This window comes from Anguilla anguilla, chromosome 18 (assembly GCF_013347855.1).
Source record: "Anguilla anguilla isolate fAngAng1 chromosome 18, fAngAng1.pri, whole genome shotgun sequence".
NCBI classification, from domain to species: Eukaryota; Metazoa; Chordata; class Actinopteri; order Anguilliformes; family Anguillidae; genus Anguilla; species Anguilla anguilla.
Genome location: NC_049218.1, coordinates 10302346 through 10323605, shown reverse-complemented (window position 1 = coordinate 10323605; position 21260 = coordinate 10302346). Strand labels below are relative to the sequence as shown.

General features: G+C 44.4%; 2 protein-coding genes across 3 annotated transcripts; one reads left to right on the top strand and one right to left on the bottom strand.

The window, feature by feature from the left end:
• The first annotated feature begins 1124 nt into the window (after window positions 1-1124).
• On the top strand, window positions 1125-12240 carry oit3 (oncoprotein induced transcript 3). Its single transcript, XM_035400570.1, has 9 exons — window positions 1125-1274; window positions 3772-4146; window positions 5212-5322; window positions 7423-7545; window positions 8021-8143; window positions 8433-8593; window positions 10368-10780; window positions 11427-11526; window positions 11920-12240. The coding sequence occupies exons 1-9, from the start codon at window positions 1217-1219 to the stop codon at window positions 12082-12084; spliced, it is 1629 nt and encodes a 542-aa protein (XP_035256461.1). The 5' UTR covers window positions 1125-1216; the 3' UTR covers window positions 12085-12240.
• A 2583-nt stretch (window positions 12241-14823) lies between these two features.
• On the bottom strand, window positions 14824-19912 carry pla2g12b (phospholipase A2, group XIIB). 2 transcript variants are annotated; one of them, XM_035400578.1, is made up of 4 exons: window positions 19224-19912; window positions 17367-17443; window positions 16774-16939; window positions 14824-16172 (listed from the first exon to the last, which is right to left on the bottom strand). In XM_035400578.1, the coding sequence occupies exons 1-4, from the start codon at window positions 19555-19557 to the stop codon at window positions 16054-16056; spliced, it is 696 nt and encodes a 231-aa protein (XP_035256469.1). In that variant the 5' UTR covers window positions 19558-19912; the 3' UTR covers window positions 14824-16053. The 2 variants fall into 2 exon arrangements, with proteins under 2 accessions (XP_035256469.1, XP_035256468.1); XM_035400577.1 differs by having other exon boundaries at window positions 17355-17443; window positions 19224-19906.
• Between the last annotated feature and the right edge of the window lie 1348 nt (window positions 19913-21260).

Sequence of the window (21260 nt, the reverse complement as noted above, 5' to 3'; positions counted from 1 at the left end):
TGGGGAAAGTCTCATGTGGCCTAACTCCTCATTCCTGACCGTAACTCCTCATTTACACTGGGTATAGAGGTTTTTCTGATGACAACTGCTAATCTGCACTGCAGTTATGGAATATTTAACGACTTTAAAGGTTAATATACGCTCGTGGTTATAGAGGATATCCAGCATTCAGTGCCTTTGTCCATGTCCAAAGAGAGAGATAGAAGGACAGAGGGATGGAGGAAGCACAGGTGTGCAGATGCTGGTCAGCAGAGCAGTAATAGAGGAGGTCTGGCCCTTTCTTGTTTGTTTCAGCTAATGGCCTCATTAATTAAAGAAGCAATTAATTTAATTGAAAGCCTAAGAACTGGCCTATGTAAGGCCAGCGACCTCTAAATTGAAGTTGCAAAGCCTGTTAATTTTTGTAGTCGAAAAATTGAAAGCTGAAGACCAGTGGTCAAGCTTTACTGCACATATCCTACCATGGGAGCTTATGCCCCCCCGACCACCCCACCCACATGTCACTGCCCCTTGTGTCAGCTCTTTTCCGCCTCATCACAGCCCCCTCCCCAAAGTTAATTTTGTCCCTGATTAGTTTATTGTCCCGTCTTTCCGGCTATCTTAATTGGAAAAAATGACTCAGAGTCTCAGGGGATTTCTGAGAATATGAACGAGAATTTTCATAAACTTTTAAGATGCGTCAATGGATTAGAAGGGTTTTGGCAGAGAAATGGAATGGCGGGATGAGGTGGGGAGAAAAATGATTTGGCTGTAGGTGCGAGAGGGCTCAGTGCTGGGAAGTGAAGTAGTTTGGGGTGGATAAGGAGCAGTGATGACTGAGAGAGGCATGAAGAAGAAGAGGAGGGGTGGGGGAAGACGAAGGGTGGAGAGCGGAACTCCTCGGTGTGGTACAGTCCGCTCTGGTCTGAGTTCTGGATAAGACTGACTCCTGGAACAATGGGAGGATGGTCTGTGTCACTGTGTGGAAGGGGGGGGGGGGGGGTCAAGGTGAGACAGATGTCCTGTACTGCCCCCCCATCCCATCACCCCCCCTAGCTCAGGTCAGCCTTCCTTGGTCTGCGATAAGAGCACCCCGACTTTATAAGACCCCCCACCTCCACTGGGCGACCCAGAGTGGACCACAGAGCTGAGACGCAGACAGACAGAGCCCATTCCTGCAGATACTTAGGGTGACCCGAGCCGCAGCCGAAATACAGACACACGGACGTCTGCCGCGATGCTGCTGTTTCTATTCGCCCTTCTGCTGCCGACCGCACGCGCCGTTGAGGTCGTCGGTGAGTTACCCTGAACTCTGACCCCTTGCCTCCGACACCACGAGCGATGGCACCTGGTCTGAGCATCTTTACCGCCGCATCTTAATAAACGCTGTCGTGCTGTTATCTCGGCCTGTGTCAGGAGTCACAAACAACAGAGAGGGAGAATTTATGAAGAATTTCAGAGCGAGGGCTTGCGGGTAAAATCGAAACCACTTTACAGCCAGCAGAAATACCCAGCAATGCAGAATTTTTTATTGTTACATGTAAATCAAATAAAAAAGGATTAATGGTGGTTAAACAGGGTGGGACGGGGTTGCATTTGAATGGGGGATAAAGAGAGGTAAATGCGGAGTGATTTAAACATAAAGAGTATAATGTTGTACGGCTCATCCATTCATCCTTAAGCTGTAGAGGCGAAGGTGACGTTGGGGTTGGCAGTGTGGTGGTGCTCTAAGATTGTTCACCCTGATATGGGCAGTGTTATCACATGAAGAATGGGTGGACCAGTGCTAAGCCAACTAGCACAAAATTTAGGAAATATTAGGTTGCGATGAATCTGTGATGAATGTTCTGGTTAAGAGCATCTGAACGCCTAGAAATGAGTAACAGGATTGTAACATTTTTACTACAGTATGTATTTTCTTTTAAAACAGGCCCCTATAAACCACAGCCCTCCCGCTGCAGTGTAAATGGATCCCGGTCACACTTATTTCAGTTGGAAATGTGTGGAGGCATCTGTGCACGTAGACTCACAGGAACACTTCTGCAACCATTTCACCATGTTACTGGGGCTCAGGGGCTCGGGCTCAGTGCTCCGCCCGTACTCTCACCGCTGCGTCACCATGCAGCACCACAGCTGCACCCAACCGCCCTCTGTGCCAGCGTTTACGTTTCTGAGAGAGAGAGAGAGAGAGTAGAGGGTTGTGTGGGTGAGGCAGTTCCGGGCTGTGGACCTTTTGACGTAGCAGTGTCTTTTGATGTAGCGAAAAAAGGACAGCATTGTATTTAGGACAGCATTGTTTACAGATGGGAGATTGTGCTTTAAACGGCAGGGCCCTGACCGTCTCCTCCGGTTGTCCTTGACCCCCCGTCCTTCCTGCATTTGCGGGACATCCTTCTGAGATAGGCCTGCCTGCAGCTACAGAGCGATGAGCTTCTGTGTGTGTGTGTGTGTGAGTGTGTGAAAGATAGAGATACAGCAGGGCATGCTGCCATGCTTGGACACACGCCAGTCTTGCTCGGATACACATGGAAGCCAAAGCCGCATCTGGTAAAATTTGGCTCCGCTGGTCCCCGGGAGCTACATGTAACAATGTCCGTCTGTCTGTCTGTCTATCTGTCTGTCTGCCCCTCCTCGACATCAATGCAACAGACAGGAGGGATCACTGAACTCCCCCTCGTCCTGCACCCACGCCCCACAATTAGTTTTCGCTGATCCTCGAGCTCCGATCATTCCTCATGTAGGCTGCTCTCGTCTGGCTTTCCGTCCGATTGGTGGCTTAATTCCGTCACTTAATTAGATTGTAAAGAGAAAGCGAGAGAAAAAGAGAGAAAAGGAGAGCAGGAGGGGCGGCGGTATTGATCGCTCTCCAGCACGCTCCAGTTTGTTTATTATGTCCCCTTCCTCCTGACCCCGCTAGCAGACTGAATAAAACTATGCCCGCTGCTGATGTATGTGGCTCTGAGGCAGTCTGACACTCTTTTACTGTTATAAACTCAACTGTTTATTTTGGCTGAGTTCAGCAAGCTGAGGGATTGACTGCCATTTGACCTACATCATGGAAAGGAACAGAATGTGCATTATAGCCCCACCATTTAACAGTAAACAAGGAACCCCCCAGAGTCGCTGTAGCATAATGGTTAAGGAATTAGGCTTACAACTAACAACAGGGTTGCGAGTTTGATTTCCAGCTTAGGGCATTGCTGTCATTGCCTTGAAAATGAAACTTGATCTCAATTGCTTCCTGTCCAGCTGTGTAAATGGATTGCGTGTGAGAGTGTAATTGTGTGTGTTGCTCTGAATAAATGCCGTACTGTAATGTTCCCTGGTCCTGCCTTTTACTCTTTTTGATTTTGCTTTCGCTGTAAAAAAAAAATAGCACCAATTTTAGGAGAGGTAACTGTGTCACCAGGTGCTTTGATTGATCTATTGCAGTAAGTTCTGAGTAACAGCGAAAACCAGGTTAACCCTTGGTTTTCCAGGTCCAGGGTCAGGTGGACCTGTTATTACCTGCTCTAACTCCTTTTAACTCACAGGGCGACATGGCTCAGGAGGTAAGAGCGATTGTCTGGCAGTCGGAGGGTTTTCAGTTCAAACCCCGGCCTGGGCGTGTCAAAGTGTCTCTTGAGCAAGACACCTAACCCCTAACTGCTCTGGCGAATGAGAGGCATCAACTGTAAAGCGCTTTGGATAAAAGCGCTATATAAATGCAGTCCATTTACCATTTACCAACTCCTTCCTCTCCCCCCCCCCCCCCCCCCCCCCCCCCCCCCCCCCCCACCGGGCCACGCCCAGCCTTGGACCCCTGCTCGGCCTACATCAGCCTGAACGAGCCCTGGCGGAACACTGAGCACCACGTCAACCAGTCGTCCGGCGTGCCGCTGTGCGACAACCACATGGACGGGGAGTGGTACCGCTTCACGGGCATGGCGGGCGACGCCATGCCCACCTTCTGCATCACGGAGAACCACTGCGGCACGCACGCGCCCATCTGGCTGAACGGGAGCCACCCGCGCCCGGCCGACGGCGTCGTCTCGGTGCCTGCCTGCGCCAGCTTCAACGACAACTGCTGCCAGTGGAACGCCAGCGTGGACGTGAAGGCCTGCGCCGGGGGGTACTACGTGTACCGCCTGCCCCGCCCCGCCGTCTGCTTCCACGTCTACTGCGGCCGTGAGTCCAGCTCAGCCGGCCCGCGTCTGTCTCTCTGTCTGTCTGTCTGTCTGTCTGTCTCTCACTTTCACATTGTTTGTCTGTCTCTGTCACTCTCTCACATTCACTTTGTCTGTCTATCTGTCTGTCTGTCTGTTTGTCTATCTGTCTGTCTATCTTTCTGTTTTTCTCTTACTGTCAGTCATACTGTCTGGACTCAGTCATCATTTGTCATTTAACTTGACTCATATTTCAATGCAGAAGCCTGGCAAGTATAGAAACTACCACAGAATCCTGACAAACTGCACCTGTGAAGAGAATATATTCGCATATTTTGATGTCGAGACTGGCTTACTGAAAACAGTCATTAGATGGGCAATCAAGTTGGGCTTTTCTGTGATTGTCCATCTAGTGACTGTTTTCAGTGAGCCAGCCTCTACAGATGATCCTGTGTGTTAATATTCTGCTGTGTGTCTCTGTGTGCCCTCTGCCTCCACTCTGATGGAGTTTCTGTTTCCCTGTCCACTCGGTTTGATTGACATGATGGTTCATTACCCCGCTCTGCATTCCCCAGTTCATTCCACAACCTGAGCTGAGAGGACCAGAGAGACAGTGTCACGTCTGTCTGTCTGTCTGTCTGTCTGTCTCCCTGACTGTCTGTCTGTCTGTCTGTCTGTCTCCCTGACTGTCTGTCTGTCTGTCTGTCTGTCTGTCTCTGTCTGCCTGTCTGTCTGTCTGACTGACTGTCTGTCTGTCTGTCTGACTGTCTGTCTGTCTCCCTGACTGTCTGTCTCTCTGTCTGTCTGTCTCCCTGACTGGCTGTCTGTCTGTCTGTCTGTCTGACTGTCTCTCTGTCTGTCTGTCTGTCTTCCTGACTGTCTGTCTGTCTGTCTGTCTGTCTGTCTCCCTGACTGTCTATCTCTCTGTCTGTCTGTCTCCCTGACTGTCTGTCTCCCTGACTGGCTGTCTGTCTGTCTGTCTCTCTGTCTGACTGTCTGTCTGTCTGTCTCCCTGGCCGTCTGTCTGTTTCTCTGTCTGTCTGTCTGTCTGTCTCCCTGACTGTCTGACTGTCTGTCTCTCTCTCAGATTTCTACGACATCTGTGACGAGGTGGAATGCAAGGCCCCGCAGTGCAAGCAGCCGGAGTGTCACTGTGCTGCTGGGACCACGCTGGGCCCCGACGGACAAACCTGCCTGGGTGAGAGAGAGAGAGAGAGAGAGAGAGAGAGAGAGAGAGGGAGGGAGGGAGGGAGGGAAAGAGAGAGAGAGAGAGAGAGAGAGAGAGAGAGAGAGAGAGAGAGAGAGAGAGAGGGAGGGAGATAGAGAGAGGGAGAGGGAGGGAGGGAGGAGGGCTAGCAGAGGGAGATGCGAAAGAGAGAAACAAGGAGGTAAAGAGTGAAAGAGATTAGTATGGAGGGACAGTGTGACGAGCAGAGGAGGGAAACGAAGGTCTTTGGAGGAAACAAAAGTAAAGATCGTCTATGTTGTTTTATCTATATTCTCCATGTTGCATTTTTATATTTCTTTGTTTTTTACTGGCCTTTTTATTGTACTTGATATTTTATATTGGATATATTTTTAAATTAGTTTCTTAGTTTAGAATGATATATGATATGCCATAAAAAAAGCTAAGTGACCTGATTTGATCTGAATATTAAGAGAAAGAGAGAAAGCAAAAGACACGATGGGGGGGGGGGGGGGGGGGCTGGTTTTAAGGAGACACTGGACCCTTCAGGCTTGTGATTGATGTGTTACTGCACTGAGACCGAAGGGAAGCAGCATCGGACTGAGCTGAGGGCAGCAGCAGTGCACTGTGGAGCTGATGACTTCCAAGACTGCCATTATCTCCTCATCGACCTCTCTCTCCTCTCAATCAATCAGATGTCTCTTCCCTCTCTCCCTTCCCTTTTTCCCTCTTAGTCTTCCCCTCCCTCTCACTCTCACTCTCTCTCACTTTCTCTCTCTCAATTTTCAACTCAATTGAAACATGCTTTATTGGCATGGTGAGAGAAATACATACTGCCAAAGCGTAATAATCAATCAGAATAACAGCAATGATGAAAGGAATAACAGCAACAATAAATATTAAAATATTGAGATTGAAATATAACAGACATAAAATGTGCATTAGTATATGATAATAAATAATTATAATACTGTAAAAGCAATTATACAAATACACATTATATATGAATATTGGTGGGGGTCACTGCTGTCCCTCTGTCTGTGGCAGGTATTTTTCACAGCACCTTTCCTCTCCATGGAGAGTTTGTAATAGTTGGGTCTCAGGCAGGGTTGGGAAGTTTGGGTGTATTGCTTTCATTTTAAAAAACGTGTTCTCTAATTTATTTATATTTATTGCATTGGGTGAGGAAGTGCAGCTCTGCTTCTATTTCCTGTTGGTTATAGTGGAAGCACAGAGTGGAAACTCTTCTTTGGGCAGCCAAGTCTGCCTGTGGCGACCAGTCTCTATGGCTAGGCTGTGCTCGCTGAGTCTGTGTTTTGTCAACGTTTATCAAAGTATATAATATTGGACTGTGGTTAGGTAATCTGCCTCAGTGTATTCATGTTTTAGGGCCAAAGAGCATTGTAATTTGTTTTGATTTTATTGTTTGCCTTTTCTGATTGGTAATGTAATTTTGCTTATCTTGCTTTATAAATTGCTTAATTCTAATAGGTTCAGTTGGTATGCATCTGAGTGAGTGGACTCTTCTCTGAGCTCAGCTCTTGGCATTTTAGGGCATCATAATAGTATGAGTCGGGGTCCCTGTTTTAGATGTTTCCAAAATTTTACTGCCCTTTTTAAAGATGTTCTTACAAAACTCTGCATTTAAAGGTTTCAGTTGGGTGTTTGTCTCATTGAGCAAAATCTCGCTTTGAAAGCAGACCCCATGCTTTGCTGCCATATAGGGCAATTACAGATTCAAATAATCTTAACCAAATTCTAATTGGGATATCAATGCTTTTTAAAAATTATTTTTATTTATGGCATAAAACGCCCAGCTTGTTTTCTCTTTCTGTTCATTTATTGCCACATTGAAATGTCCAGACCAACTTATATTCAGCCCTAAATAGTTATAATATTTACAATGTTCTATGTGATTTGTCCCTATTCTGAAATTGTACGTGTTCCCGTGGGATCTGGATCTTTTTTGGAAAATCATTATCTGTGACTTTTTCATATTTACTGTCAGGTCTGACAGTATTTCTCTAGCACATTTCTCTAGTGTAAATATGATCAGCTGCGCAGTGATTTGGTCAGAATCCAATTTGCTGGTTTCTCTCTCTCTCTTATCAGATGTGAATGAGTGTGAGCGGGACAACGGGGGCTGCTCAGAGGTCTGTGTGAATACCAAGGGCTCCCGACGCTGCGAGTGCGGGCCAGGCCGCGTGCTGGACGTGGACGGCCGGAGCTGCATCGGTGAGGTCATCGTGACATCACAGTCATCGCTAATAGTTCACGTCGCCACCATTACATCGTGCACGATTGTAGATCGGAGCTGGGGTCCCTCACTGAAACGGCTACATGGACTGTGTGTGTTTGCTTGAAGTACCACTGACCATCCACGATTTTTAAAAATAATACTTGCTGAAAAATGTTGAAAATAATTTAAATGATTTTAAACTACATGCATTTTTTTTTACTATCTTGAAAAGCCTCATGTCAAAGTTTTGTTGACCTTCTGTAACTTAATTAGTAATCTTGGATCAGAATCCACATTCTGCCATTTACGTGGAAAATAGCTGATCCTAGTACACGATTCACATTCAGACTTAATGAGAACATGTCAATTTGTTGAATATATGACACTGCTTTATTTGTGGTCTGCAATACTTTTGAGATGGCCTACTGTACAGTGTTAGCGAGGAGACAAATTTGTGATTCTCTCCTACAGATATTAAGGGGTGCCACACGGACAACGGGGGGTGCAGTCACAGCTGCTCTAGGGTGCAGGACTCCTTCCTCTGTCACTGTCCCCGAGGCCTCGAACTGGGGGAGGACCAACGCACCTGCCAGGGTGAGAGAGAGAGAGTGTGCGTGTGTGTGTGTGTGAGGGTGTGAGTATGAGCATGTGTGTGAGTGTGTATGTGTGTGTAAAACTATGAGTGTGAGGTTGTGTGAGTGTATATGTGTGTGTGTAAGAGTGTGAGTGGGGATGTGGGTGACATCGACAGAGAGAGAGAGACAGAGACGGAGAGAGAGAGAGAGAAGAGAGAGAGAGAGAGAGAATTGAACTGCAGAATTAGTTTGGTGGGTCAGAGTTATCAGTGGTTTCTTTGTTCTTAGTGTGTTATCTCTGTTCTCAGTGCCTGTGCAGTGCAGTCCCAGCTTCATAGAGGTATCGGTGCCCAAGGAACTGGTGGGCGGTCTGGAACTCTTCCTGTCCAACGCCTCCTGCCGGGGCATCTCCAACGGCACCCACGTCAACCTGAACTTCAGCCTGAAGACCTGCGGGACCATGGTGGAGGTGAGCTCAGCTGGAGGTCGAACCCTGATGACCGTTGTACATTTGTTTGTGTGAAAGACTGTAAGCTGTGTAAGTCGCTCTGGGTAAGAGTATCTGCTAAATGGATGAAACGTAATGTAATGCAATGCAAATGTTGATGCCGCTGACTTGCCAGGGCATGGGGTGAGTAGCGCTGCAGGCACTGTGGCCTCCCCTGGCCATTAAATACATGAATACACCAGATCAACATAAGACAGGGTGCTGTTTGTAAACTTAAATAGCATAGATAGGATATTGATCTTATATCTTAAATCTCAGGTTGAAAAATAAATATATAACTTAAATGCTAAGTGGTGAACTTTACACTTGGCAGGATTTAACAAATCTGCTAAACATATGCTAATTAACCCTACCCATCAATTATTTATTTGGTCAACTAGGCCCTCAGGAAGTGCCTGAGAGAAAGTTTAAAGGCCAACATAGATGGTGATTTGCATATTGTTTTGTACATTTAGCTAAATGTACCAAACATTAATAAAAATTAATAATTTAATAAATTGCAAAATATTTGTGTCATAAATTCAGAAACTGCATTTAATTGTAAAACATATAATGGTTTACAAAATATTTATTTAAAGTTTAAATATTTCTCTGATTTAGATATATGTTAAATATTTAGTAGGTTGTTATATATTTATTTGGAATCACAGATTTAGCATATATGTTAAATATGTAATGACACCATTTATTTGGTCAGATATTTAAATTAAATGTAATAAAAATAGTTATCTATTTATTTATACAAGAGATAAATAGCACATTTATCAGATTTAAAATCAAAGGGAAAACTGCTCATTTCAAGTATTTAGTTTAAATATTAAATCTGCATCCATAAATAAATAAATAACAACTTGCTAAATATATGATTTATGTCTGAATGTGAGACACATAACTGAATATTTGAAAATAAAATATATATTTAGCTTAAGTCTTATATCTGTTCTGATAAATAAATATTTAGTGACAAATTCAGTTGAATTTACAATTCAGTTAAATGTTATATCTGTATCAATGTTACAAATGTTTAGCTTGCTGTTACATATTTTGCACATATAATAAATATTTGGTTTTAAAATAAATGTTTTATCTAAATTTAAATCTTAGAAGTGTACTTTGTTAGATGTATTTAGTTTGAATGGGGACTCCCATGGGAAATTTTGGAATGTGGCAAAGTGTTAAAGGGATACTTAGATTTAACTTAAACATTTAATCTAAAAGTCCCAGATTTAAGATTTAATATAAATATTTGTTTTTGAAACGAATATTTGTTTTAAATAGTATATTTATTTGTTTTATCATTGCAGTTTACATTTTAATGGACGCATTTAAAATATTTTTGAATATTTATTTAGCAGTAAAGTGTATATATATAATTAAATATATCCCACTAAATATTTGTTTTTTATGACAGATTAAGATATCATTTAAATATTTAACTTTTGCTAAATATTTATTTTTAACATAGATTTATTATATGATATAAATATTTAAAATAAATATTCCTAAATAAATAATTTTTTTATACTACCATCTTTTTTAATGTGAGGAAAAAAGACCTGTACAAATGTTCCTATTCACGTTTACAAATAGCACCCAACAACACAACACATCATTAAAACAGCCAGTCAATCAATCGGTCAATTGGGAGGCATTGCCCTTCTATTAGAGTTTCCAGACACCCAAGAGCAATGATATTACGGACTCTGCCACTTCCTGTCTGCCTGGCTGTCCCCAGGTTGTCCAAGATAAGATCGTGGCCACAAACCTGGTGACCGGGCTGCCCAAATCCAGCCCCGGCAGCAGCGGTGACATCATCGTGCGGACGAGCAAGCTGCTCCTGCCGGTGACGTGCGAGTTCCCGCGGCACTACGAGGTGTCGGACGGGTACCTGCCCAGCCTGCGCAGCGGGGCCCTGGAGCTGGCGGGCCACAGCGCGGGCGTCTTCCCCTTCAGCCTGGAGCTCTTCAAGAGCGCCGAGTTCTCCGAGCCCTACCGCGCCCCGCCGCAGCTCCGCCTCCGGGACTCGCTCTTCTTCGGCGTGGAGCCCGTGGAGCGGGTCGACGGGCTGGCCGCGCTGGTGGAGAGCTGCTTCGCCACGCCCAGCCCCAAAGCGGACGAGCCGCTCAAGTATTACCTCATTAAGGACGGGTGAGTCCCACTGAGCACAACTGCATTGTGGGAAAACAAAGCAGTTCTCGATGCAGGCCTGGGAGCGGCAACAATCTGTCAAACTCTGACAATATTTTGAGATTACGTGGCTGAATACTATTGAAACTAACTATTGTCATACTCACGTTCGCTAATGTAAAAAAGTAATCAGAGCCACTGTATTGACTATTTTAACTACTGTAATAGTCAGACTACTGTCTGTCTACTACTTAAGGCAGACTTATAGTTAGCTATCTGCAGGACTAGGATGGGAGAGTCTGAGGTCTCTCAAATATGACACCATAAAAGATGAGTGGGTAACAAGGGGTTTAAATATTGCCTCATCAAAAACAAGTGAGTAACATGGGGCTGACATATTACTTCATCAAGGATGGGTGAGTACCATGGTGCCAAATATGACCTCATCAAGGATGGGTAAGTAATGGGGTGCCTGTATATGACTTAAAACTTGGTTCAGTTATATGCCACTTCATTACCTCAGGGTTGTGTGTAATGAAGTGCTTGAATGTGATTTATTTAAAGGTTGGTGTGCACTGGGGAAGTTGAGTTCAGAGGGGCTAATGAGATGCCCGGAGCCGCTTCACCTCTTATAGTTAGGTTTGAAACCTTCTTCTGTTTTTTCCAGATGTATTTCAGATGAGACAGTGAGGCAGTACTCTGCTAAAGACCAGTTGTCCAAACACTACCAGGTGCCTGTCTTCAAGTTTGTGGGAAAAGACAACCGGGTGAGTGAGCAAGCCTACCTTCAGCGGCTCATCTGAATGTGAGCCGATGCCTGCATGAATGTGTGCGTGCATGTTTGTGTGTCCGTGTCCATGTCCGTGTGTGTGTGCGTGTGTGTGTGTTGTGTTTATGATGTGTGTGTGTGTGTGTGTGCATGTGTGTCCGTGTCCATGTCCGTGTGTGTGTGCGTGTGTGTGTGTTGTGTTTATGATGTGTGTGTGCGTGCGTGTACGTGTGTGTGTGTTGTGTTTATGATGTGTGTGTGCGTGTGCGTGTGTGTGTTTGTGTTGTGTTTATGATGTGTGTGTGCGTATGCGTGTGCGTGTTGTGTTTGTGATGTGTGTGTGCGTGTGCGTGTTGTGTTTGTGATGTGTATGTGTGTGTGTGTGTTACAGGAGGTGTTCCTGCACTGCCGGGTGCTGGTGTGTGGGCAGGGGGAGGAGGACTCCCGCTGCTCTCAGGGCTGTCAGAGGCGCCTGCGTAGGGAGGTGTGGACCAGCGCTCACCTGGAGCAGCGGCTGCTGACCGGGGGCCCCATCCAAATCCTGCCTGAGGCATGAGGAGACCAGCAGAGCCCAGGCTCTCACTGACTCACATACACACGCCACTCTAATGTACATTATTTATCACCACACACACATACTCACACACACACACACACATTCTCTCTTTCTCTCTCTCACATATATACACACACACTCACTTTCTCTCTCTCTCTCTCTCTCTCTCTCACACACACACACGCACACACATTCTCTCTTTCTCTCTCTCTCTCTCTCTCTCTCTCTCTCTCTCACACACACACACACACGCACACACACTCTTTCTTTCTCTCTCTCTCTCACACACACACACTCACACAGGGGTTCAATCGTCCTCCAATACCTTAGAAATGTACAGTGGCATGAAAAAGTATCCTGATTTCTTCTATTATTGCACATTATTGCATATTCTTTTATTATTGCATATTTATTGCATAACACTAAATGGTTTCAGGGCTTTAGACAAAATGTAGCTTTAGACAAAGGGAACATAGGTAAACACGAAAGACATTTAAAATTATTATTTCATTTAATGAAAAAATTTATTAACACCCATATCACCCATGGGAAAAAGTAACTGTCCACAAAAATCTGTTTTGTGTTTACTTCGCTTCCCTTTGTCTCATATTACATTTTGTCTAAAGATCTGAAACCATTCATTGTGACAAACATGCAATAATGGAGGAAATCGGGAAGGGGGAAAATATGTTTTCACAGCTCTGTGTTTTGATATACGCAGTTTTATTAATTTTTCATTTCTTTTTTATTTTTTTTACATTTTTGACAGTTTATACATTTTTGAATAACCACGGACATCAAACATTTCCCCATGGAAACTGGTGTGCATTCACAGACACGTTGCCAAACCCTGCAGACACACACTAAATCACATCATTATCGCACACAGACACACACACACTTTCCACACTGCCTCTTGTTCGACTCAGACATTGATATATATTCATCATCACATTTTCTATACTCACTAGTTTACTTAAAGTGACTGACAGCTTCTCTAGAGATGGTTTGGAGGTAATTCGCTTGGCTGCAAGATGAACAGAATAACTCAGGCCCGTATTACGGCTGTGCTTACTGTATAGTCTCACTATATATCAGAAAATGTTAGTTTTTTCTAACACAATATGTATATGTTTATATGTTTATTTCTCTGATACTTAAAAAAAGAATCACGGTTGAAGTTAAAAGTTATTTCACCGCACCAAGAAATGAAATAACCAATGTTTATTTTTATTTTTATAAATACGTGACATATTATACATGTGGATGTGAGGGAGGCAGAGAACGCACCTTTAAACTGATCAGAACTCTTTAATGATGAAAAGGCTCTGCAGTTTTAAGGGTCACCCTGTCAGCAGTTGAAATCTTTTAATCACCAGATGTGGTGCCATTCATTTTGCACAGTCGGTATTAAATGATTTTAATCATAACAAATATTCCATACTCCAGCACATTCAATAATTATTGGGAATCTGTGAACAATTTTTTTGTGGTAAGTAAAAGGATTTCATGTCAGATTCACAGCAGCAGAGTTAATACATTTGCAATTAGGCTTTAAGAAAAATTCACCTTTAGATCTTTTTGTAGATATTTAATTCGGTGCAGTTGCTCATTGAAAACCATTAAAATCTGCTGCAGAATGACTATGCATAATAAATTTAATTTCTCTGCCTCCCTGATTGTATATAGCCAGCTGCTACTGACACAAGTATGTGTCGATCTTGTTCTAACCCCTCAATAAAGCTGAATTGATCATATGGATCATTTGCGTTCTGAGGCACTTTCCAAATGCGTATTTATCCATCCATCCATCCATTATATAACCCTGGTCAGGATGGGTGCGGCGGGTGCTGGAGCCTATCCCAGCATGCATTGGGCAAGAGGTTGGAATACACGGAGGAAAGGCCGCCAGACCATCGCAGGGCACACACACACACACCATTCACTCACACGCTCCTACTTAGGGGGAAATTTAGACTCTCCAATGAACCTAACCTGCATGCCTTTGGACTGTGGGAGGAAACCAGAGTCACCGGAGGAAACCCATGCCAACACGGAGACAACATGCAAACTCCACACAGAAAGGCCCTGGGTGGGATTTGAACCCAGGACCTTCTTGCTGTGAGGCAGCAGTGCTACTCGTGCCACCCATAAGTATTTATTCTTCAGTGAAGTAATCGTTTCTAGAAGAAAGAGGCGGTAGATAAATCAATGTCTATGGTATAAAAGTCCGCGCTGTTTTCTGTTATTCAGACTGGAAATGGGGCAGGTCAGTGTGTGAATGATGAAATGAGAAATGACCGTGCCTGTTGGTTCCGTGCCAGGTCCATGGATTATTAGCTGTTAGGGAAACTGTTGTGGTTGCGGAAGTAGTGCAAACAGTGTGCATTTCTCAGAAAATCAAACCGCTCTCTCAGTCTTCAGAAATACACCTAGGCGGGAGGTGGGGGGAATGGAAGAACTGTGTTGGGAATTATGAACTGAACCACAATTATTATTGACTCAGGCGTACTTAAACTTGCAGTGCACAGAATAGTACAGTATAAAAATGTAGCAACTTTCAAACAATGTGCCAATGCAAATGCAAGTAACTGGACGTTTGATTAAATGCAATGTCAAAATATTATTGCCCAAAGCAATGGTATAACCAGTAATGCTTGCACATCATAACTTTCAATACTGTGAAACTATGACACTATCTGAAATCTTGACAAAGTGCAATGGTCAAACCAAATGGTCCGTGCTATCATGAATTATTGATCGCTTTTATTTTTTAAAAATAAAGCAAGAAAACTGCCATTAAATCCAGGGAGAGAAATACAACTCCGAGGCTGATTACATCATTCATCATCACCGGATGCAGAAACACAAAAAGAAAACCTGAACATTTAATAACTTAAAACACCGTTTTGTGAGCAACAGTAATATTAACAACATTAGTACAATGTATACTTCTTCGTCTGCGCGCATCAAAATAATTTATACAATCAATTTCCCACAACTGCATGTAGGATTACAGCATGCCCCAATTTAATACATCCATTTAATACAGCAATTCATATTTTTGTTCCAGTGGCTTCATTTGTTCCTTTAATGTGTTTGCCTGGGTCAGTGTTTAACTGACCCAAGCAAATGTAATCAGCAGGACCTGGGTAAATACAGTATCTTCACACATTATAAATATTCACCTTGGTGTCCTGACATAACGTTAGCAGCTAATATGAAGCAATATATAATAGAATGCGATGCGACGCAACACTGTGGTAATATTGCCCTGCTACCACATTGGATACTGTGTTTGGACTGCTTTCCAAACCTGTGATAATGGCACCTTTCTGTAAAGCAATTTTAGAGTAGCCCTTTATGGAGATTCTTTAAAAAAAATCCATGACAAAAAGACTGCTAATACTGCCTTCATCTATTAATTTACCAGTGAGGAGGACTCTGTGAGAGCTCTATTAATATCTATCCTAAATAAGGTCGGCCTTTAAACAGCTTCGGGAGTCAGGGCCAGCGACTCCAGCAGTTCAATGTGGGTGTTCAACGAGCACTAGTTATACAGCGAACATGGCCTTGTCTGTGTGTATATGTGTGTGACTTGAGGGGGTGTGGTTGCCATGGTACTGTTCAGTCTCGACATTCTCACTGATGATAGGTAGTCTATAAAGTGTGTGTTTGTATGTGTTTGTATGTCGTGTGCAGGTGTTTTATCATTGTTCTCTGCTGTGCTGTGTTCTGTGTATGCCAGGATGTTCTGTGTTGTGTTGTATTTTCATATGCTATGCTATGCTGTGCTGTGCTTGCACTCCTATGCTGTTCTGGGTGTTCCTATGCTGTGCTGCGTGTTTCTATGCTGTGCTATGCTGTGCTGTGTGTTCCTATGCTGTGCTGTGAATTCCCATGCTGTGCTGCGTTGTGTTGGGTATTCTTCTCTGTGCTGCGCTGCGCTGTTCTGCTCTGGATGGCCACTCACAGCTCGTTCCTTTCCTCTCCTTCACAGAAGCATGCTGCCCTCTGGCTGTTCATGTAGGGCCTGCAGCCCAGAGTCCAAATAGTGTTGTACAGGGTGTCTGCGACTGACTCACAAGCTGGGGGTCAGGGGAAAGAGAGGGAGGAGCGGGGGAGAGAAGGAGGAGAGAGGGAACAGAGGGAGGAGAGGGAGAACAGAAGGAAGAGAGGGAAAAGAGAGGGAGGAGAGGGGTAGACAGAGACAAGAAAAAACATCTTCATGCACTGGAACAGATCATGACAGTAAAACAATTATGTATTTCATTGTTTATAGAAATGGAACTTCCAGAAAGCCCTCAACAAAACAACCATATTCTAAAAAAAAAGTCATATTTCTATATTAAATACATTCCATATTTTATACTTTTATGTAAAAAGTAAACCTTGTTGGCTTTACAATTTGTTGAAATTGTGAAACTATTAAGATTGCTATTGTAATAATTCAATATTTATATTGGATGAATAATCCATTGCATTGCAGCCTATAATGGGTGTTTTAAAATGCTGTTCAGAAAAACAGGCATCAGTAAACAGTAATTATTTTATATCTTACTGAGGTGAGATTTTGCACAAAAAATGTGGCAATTTTAAGGGCCTTGCCATAAATATGAAACATGCCTGTGAACCTCTCACGGTAAATATGCTACAGTGAATGGACGAGCTAAAGGAAGTACAGCTGACCTTCGACCTTTGACACGAAGCCCAGGCTCCTTTTGAGGTCAGAACAGATGCCGTGCAGGCACCAGCGGAACTTGGAGTCGCAGCGGTACTTGTTGGAGCCGCAGGTGTCATAGCAGAGGTCCAGCTGATTGCAGCACTTTGTCATGGCTGGGATCCCCAGGTCCAGCTGGAGAGCAGAGTCAGACGGTTAGTTACACACTGTACACTATGTGAGTGTGTTTGTGTCTGTGTGTGTGTGTGTATATACACAGCATGGAAATCAATGCAGATTGTGTGTGTATGTGTGTGTGCGTTGGTGTGCATGCCATTAGTTAGATGCATGTACTGTGTTCCTTAGTGTGTGTGTGTGTGTGAGTGAGTGAATTTGAGTGAAAGTATTGTATGTATACACAGCATAGAAAACAATGCAGATTGTGTGTGTGTGCATGTGCGTGTGCTTGTGTGTGTGTGTGTGTATATGTGTGTGTGTGTGGGTGCGTGCCTAAGTGTGCATGTGTGTGTGTGTGTATATGTGTGTGTGTGTGTGTGTGTATGTGTGTGGGTGTGTGTGTGAGTGTGTGTTCTGATAAATTCCTGCATACGCTTTCAGGAACCTGTAATCCCAGCAGGGAGGAGCTGCAGCCGTTGGGTTCAGGAGTTTTGTAGTTGGGCCGAGCAAGAGGAGCTTTTCCTGCACACAGAAAGCACCTTTACTGTACCTTAACTTAATTATTCTCAGGTACCGTGGCACAAATTAGCATTAGCCAACATGTAATTGTGTGTTTCACATTTTAGGTTAACATATGTTTATGTTGACATATTACATGAATACTGAATATGCCTAATTTCCACCATAAACAGATCTAAAGTACCATAAAATATTTATTTTTTTTAAACGTAAAATAAAAGCAGCGTTTCAAAGCAAAATCTGTAAATTGGTATAAGTTGTACCAGTTGTACAGGGGGCAGCAATATTGAAGACTAACCGGTCCATGTCCAAAAATATACGGCACAAAAATGAGCACTAGTATAGGCTAGGCTGACCAGACTTTTTCCCAGACATTTCATTTTGGGACAGAAAATATCTGTCCTGGTGGCATTTCTGAATTCCTAAAACATCCAGTTAAGTTTTGCTTGTTCCATTGTTCGTATATATAAGCAAACAAATAGCCTAGTATTATATTCATCCTCTTTTTCTCACATCCAATGTACTGTACAGTCACTCTAGTATGAACAGGTACAGTCATTTTACTGAAAAGGTTTCACTGCTTAAATATTTCAGTTTGCAAGACTCTCTGTTCCCTCCATTTTACTCTATCATCACTGGGAGCCATTTTATTAATTTCTTATTCCTTTTCTCAGATGTTATTGAGCAGTGAGTGTTTGTCTTTTATTCATATTTATTTATTTATTTATTTATTTATTTATTTATTTATTTATTTATTAAATGTTTTGACATACATTCTTTCTATGGGTAAACGTATGGCCAATTACATTCTGTCTGCCAGAATTGGCAGTAGTTGCCAGTTCTCAACTAGTTCACTCTCTCCCTCTCCCTCTTCAAGTCAATCTCAGTTCCTCTCAGGGAAAACTGTATGACAAATAACCTGAGGCTACAAATTCACTGTGTTCATCTCAAACTCAGATTCAAAATGGAGCTTCATTGCCACGCCAAAGTGAAACACCAAACCTGACAACTGAATGAGGAGGAGATAGAAAGAGAGGGAGAGGAAGAGAGAGGGAAAGGAGGGGGGAACACGATTTTCTGGTGAAGGAGAGAACATCTAATATTGCATCTTAAATTTCCCCATCACTCATGTTAAAGCTGACATCAGAGAACTTGCTGAGAGAGAGATGGAGAGAGGAAACTGAGAGAAAGGCAGGGAGAGAGACAGAATTTAATTAAATGGAGGGGTTTTATGAGCTGCTTCCCTACTGATCCCCAATTCTGTCCTGTCTGTTGCAGTGGCGAGACTTCACTGGTCCCATCCAAAAAGCAACTATGCAACAGCTGTGTGGTCAGGGAACTGAACAGAGCACTGCTTTTATAAAAACCAAAAACAGACATGCACACTTGCATGCTACTATGTGTCTCTGTCACCCATACGGTCTGTACCTCTCTCTGTCAGTTTTGAACATACACACACATTCATCTGTCTCTGTCCCTCACACACGCACGCACACACTCACACACACGCACGCGCGCACACACTCACACACACACACACGCACGCACACACTCACACACACGCACACACTCACACACACACACACACTCACACACACACACACACACACGCACGCGCACACACACACACTCACACACACACGCACACACACGCACACACACACACGCACACACACACACGCACGCACACACACACACACACACACACTCACACACACGCACACTCACACACACACACACACACACACACACACGCACACACACGTTTCTGTGCTGTACTTACCGTACCGGCAGCGGTACTGACACACGCCGTTGCGGCCGCCCATCATCTCCACGATGGACTCGAAGTACCCGTTGGCGGCCTGGAAGGTTTCGCGGATGTAGTTGAGGCCCCAGTCGGACTCCTCCTGAGGCTCGGCCGGGGGGGCCCTGGGAGCCGGGGGGGTGCCGCTGGGCTCAGGCTGGGAGGCCACGGGGGCCCGCTCCTCGCCGAGCCCCTCTGGGGGCGCGGGGGTCGCCCTGGAGGCGTCCTGCTGCTCCTGGCCCAGGGCGGCGGCGGCCCTCAGGGCGAGGCACAACAACAGGAGAGGGAGCAAGAATCGGGTACGAGGCGCCATGGCGACGGACCAGCCGGAAGGGATCCGATGAGGGTAGCGTGCCCTGCGGTAGGAAAGGGGCCTCGGAGTGCCACACAGACAGAGACACGGAGAGTCCCAGACGTGTGCAGTCCCAGGTCTAATACAGCCCCTTGGGCACGGCGACTCGGACTTTGGCCCTTTATCTGGACAGGCAGACAGCGGGGCAGGCTGGACTGTGAGGGAGCGAAGGTCACCTCCTATCGCGTGGTCAGATACACCACTCTCTAACACTATTCCTCCTCTCTTTTGCCTGTTTTTTTGTTCTGTGTCTGTGGTCCTGTGTTCCTTCCTCTTATCTCTCCCCTAAAGATTCCTCATTTTCCCCATGCAGGGGAAAAAACCCAAGATCCAACCACCCCGTGTGAGGACTGTTTCCTGTCTCTTTAAACACAGCATTGTTCTTAAGCACTGGGCCCAGGTGAAGCAACACAAGAGAAACTTTAAGCTATACTTTGTCCTATGATAACTGTTAAGCTCATGATGCCACCTAGTGGTTGTTTAACAATTCTGCAAATGACATCATGTCCCCATTCAACCTCCTGTTATGCATATTTGGGATAGGTTCCATAAGCAAGCAATGAGCCATCATTTAGCAACAATGCGAGTGGGAGGTGACATCCATTGATAGATGTGCTTTTAAGTCTCTGGACTTTCCATGAGCTCCCATGAGCTCCTCAGGACGTTGCGTAGGTGTTAAATATTAAATGAATGTGTGTTGGTGAAATTCAATTCAGTTCACTTTAAAATGCTTTATTGGCATTGGGTAAATATTGCCTAAGAGCTACAGTAGTCTTAGTCTTTTAGTCTTAGAGAATAAAATATACAATGCTTAGGCTTGTACATGCAGTTGAGGAAAGATTTAAAAAAATACACAAATGGGCATAATGTGTGAATGCAAATGAACCAGAACCCAGCTTAGCGTGAATTACTCATGTGTCATTTAACCAAACGATGCAGGATAATTCAGACTAAACCATCCTTTCAGTGCAGGACGCTGTGCTGCATGTGTGGGAGAGCGATTGTCTGAGGCTCTTGGCTGCAGTGCCAAACGTTTCCTTGTGGAAAAGCATAATTGGAGTCATTGCACCTTCTGGGTTAAAAGAACGGACAGAATGCAGTAACCACTGCCAGCACAGTGTCTAAGGCTTTTATTTCAGGTTCTCATTGTCACCCTCAAACAGCTACAGCCATCCTGTCGCTTGCCAGGTCTGTACCAATATTTATACAGATTACTCACCAACTTACCTGTGCCAGACTCCAGGGCTAGGGTGAAAACACACCTTTTATAGCGGGCTTGGGCTTAATTTCCCTGTTAACCACTAATCCAGCAGCGTCTGATCTTATCCGAAAAGGACCAGTGTGGGCGTGGGTTTTTGTTTTAGCCTTAGCACTAGGATGCCTGATTCAACTGATGAACTAATCGTCGTCTTCACTCAAGTAGAATCAGGCGTCTTAGTGCTGTGCTGAAACAAAGCCCTGCAGCCACACTGGCCCTCTTTTTTTTGGATAAGACTGGACACCCCTGAACGAATCGAACTAGCGTAAATTTGTATGCATTTTACCTTCTGGGTGGACTGAAAAGAAACTAAGCAACTATAGCAAAGGACAGCCTTTTGCTAAGTAAAGAAGAGGGGGTTGAAAGAGCTTCCTTTTTAAAGAGCCGTGACCCAATGTGCTTCCTT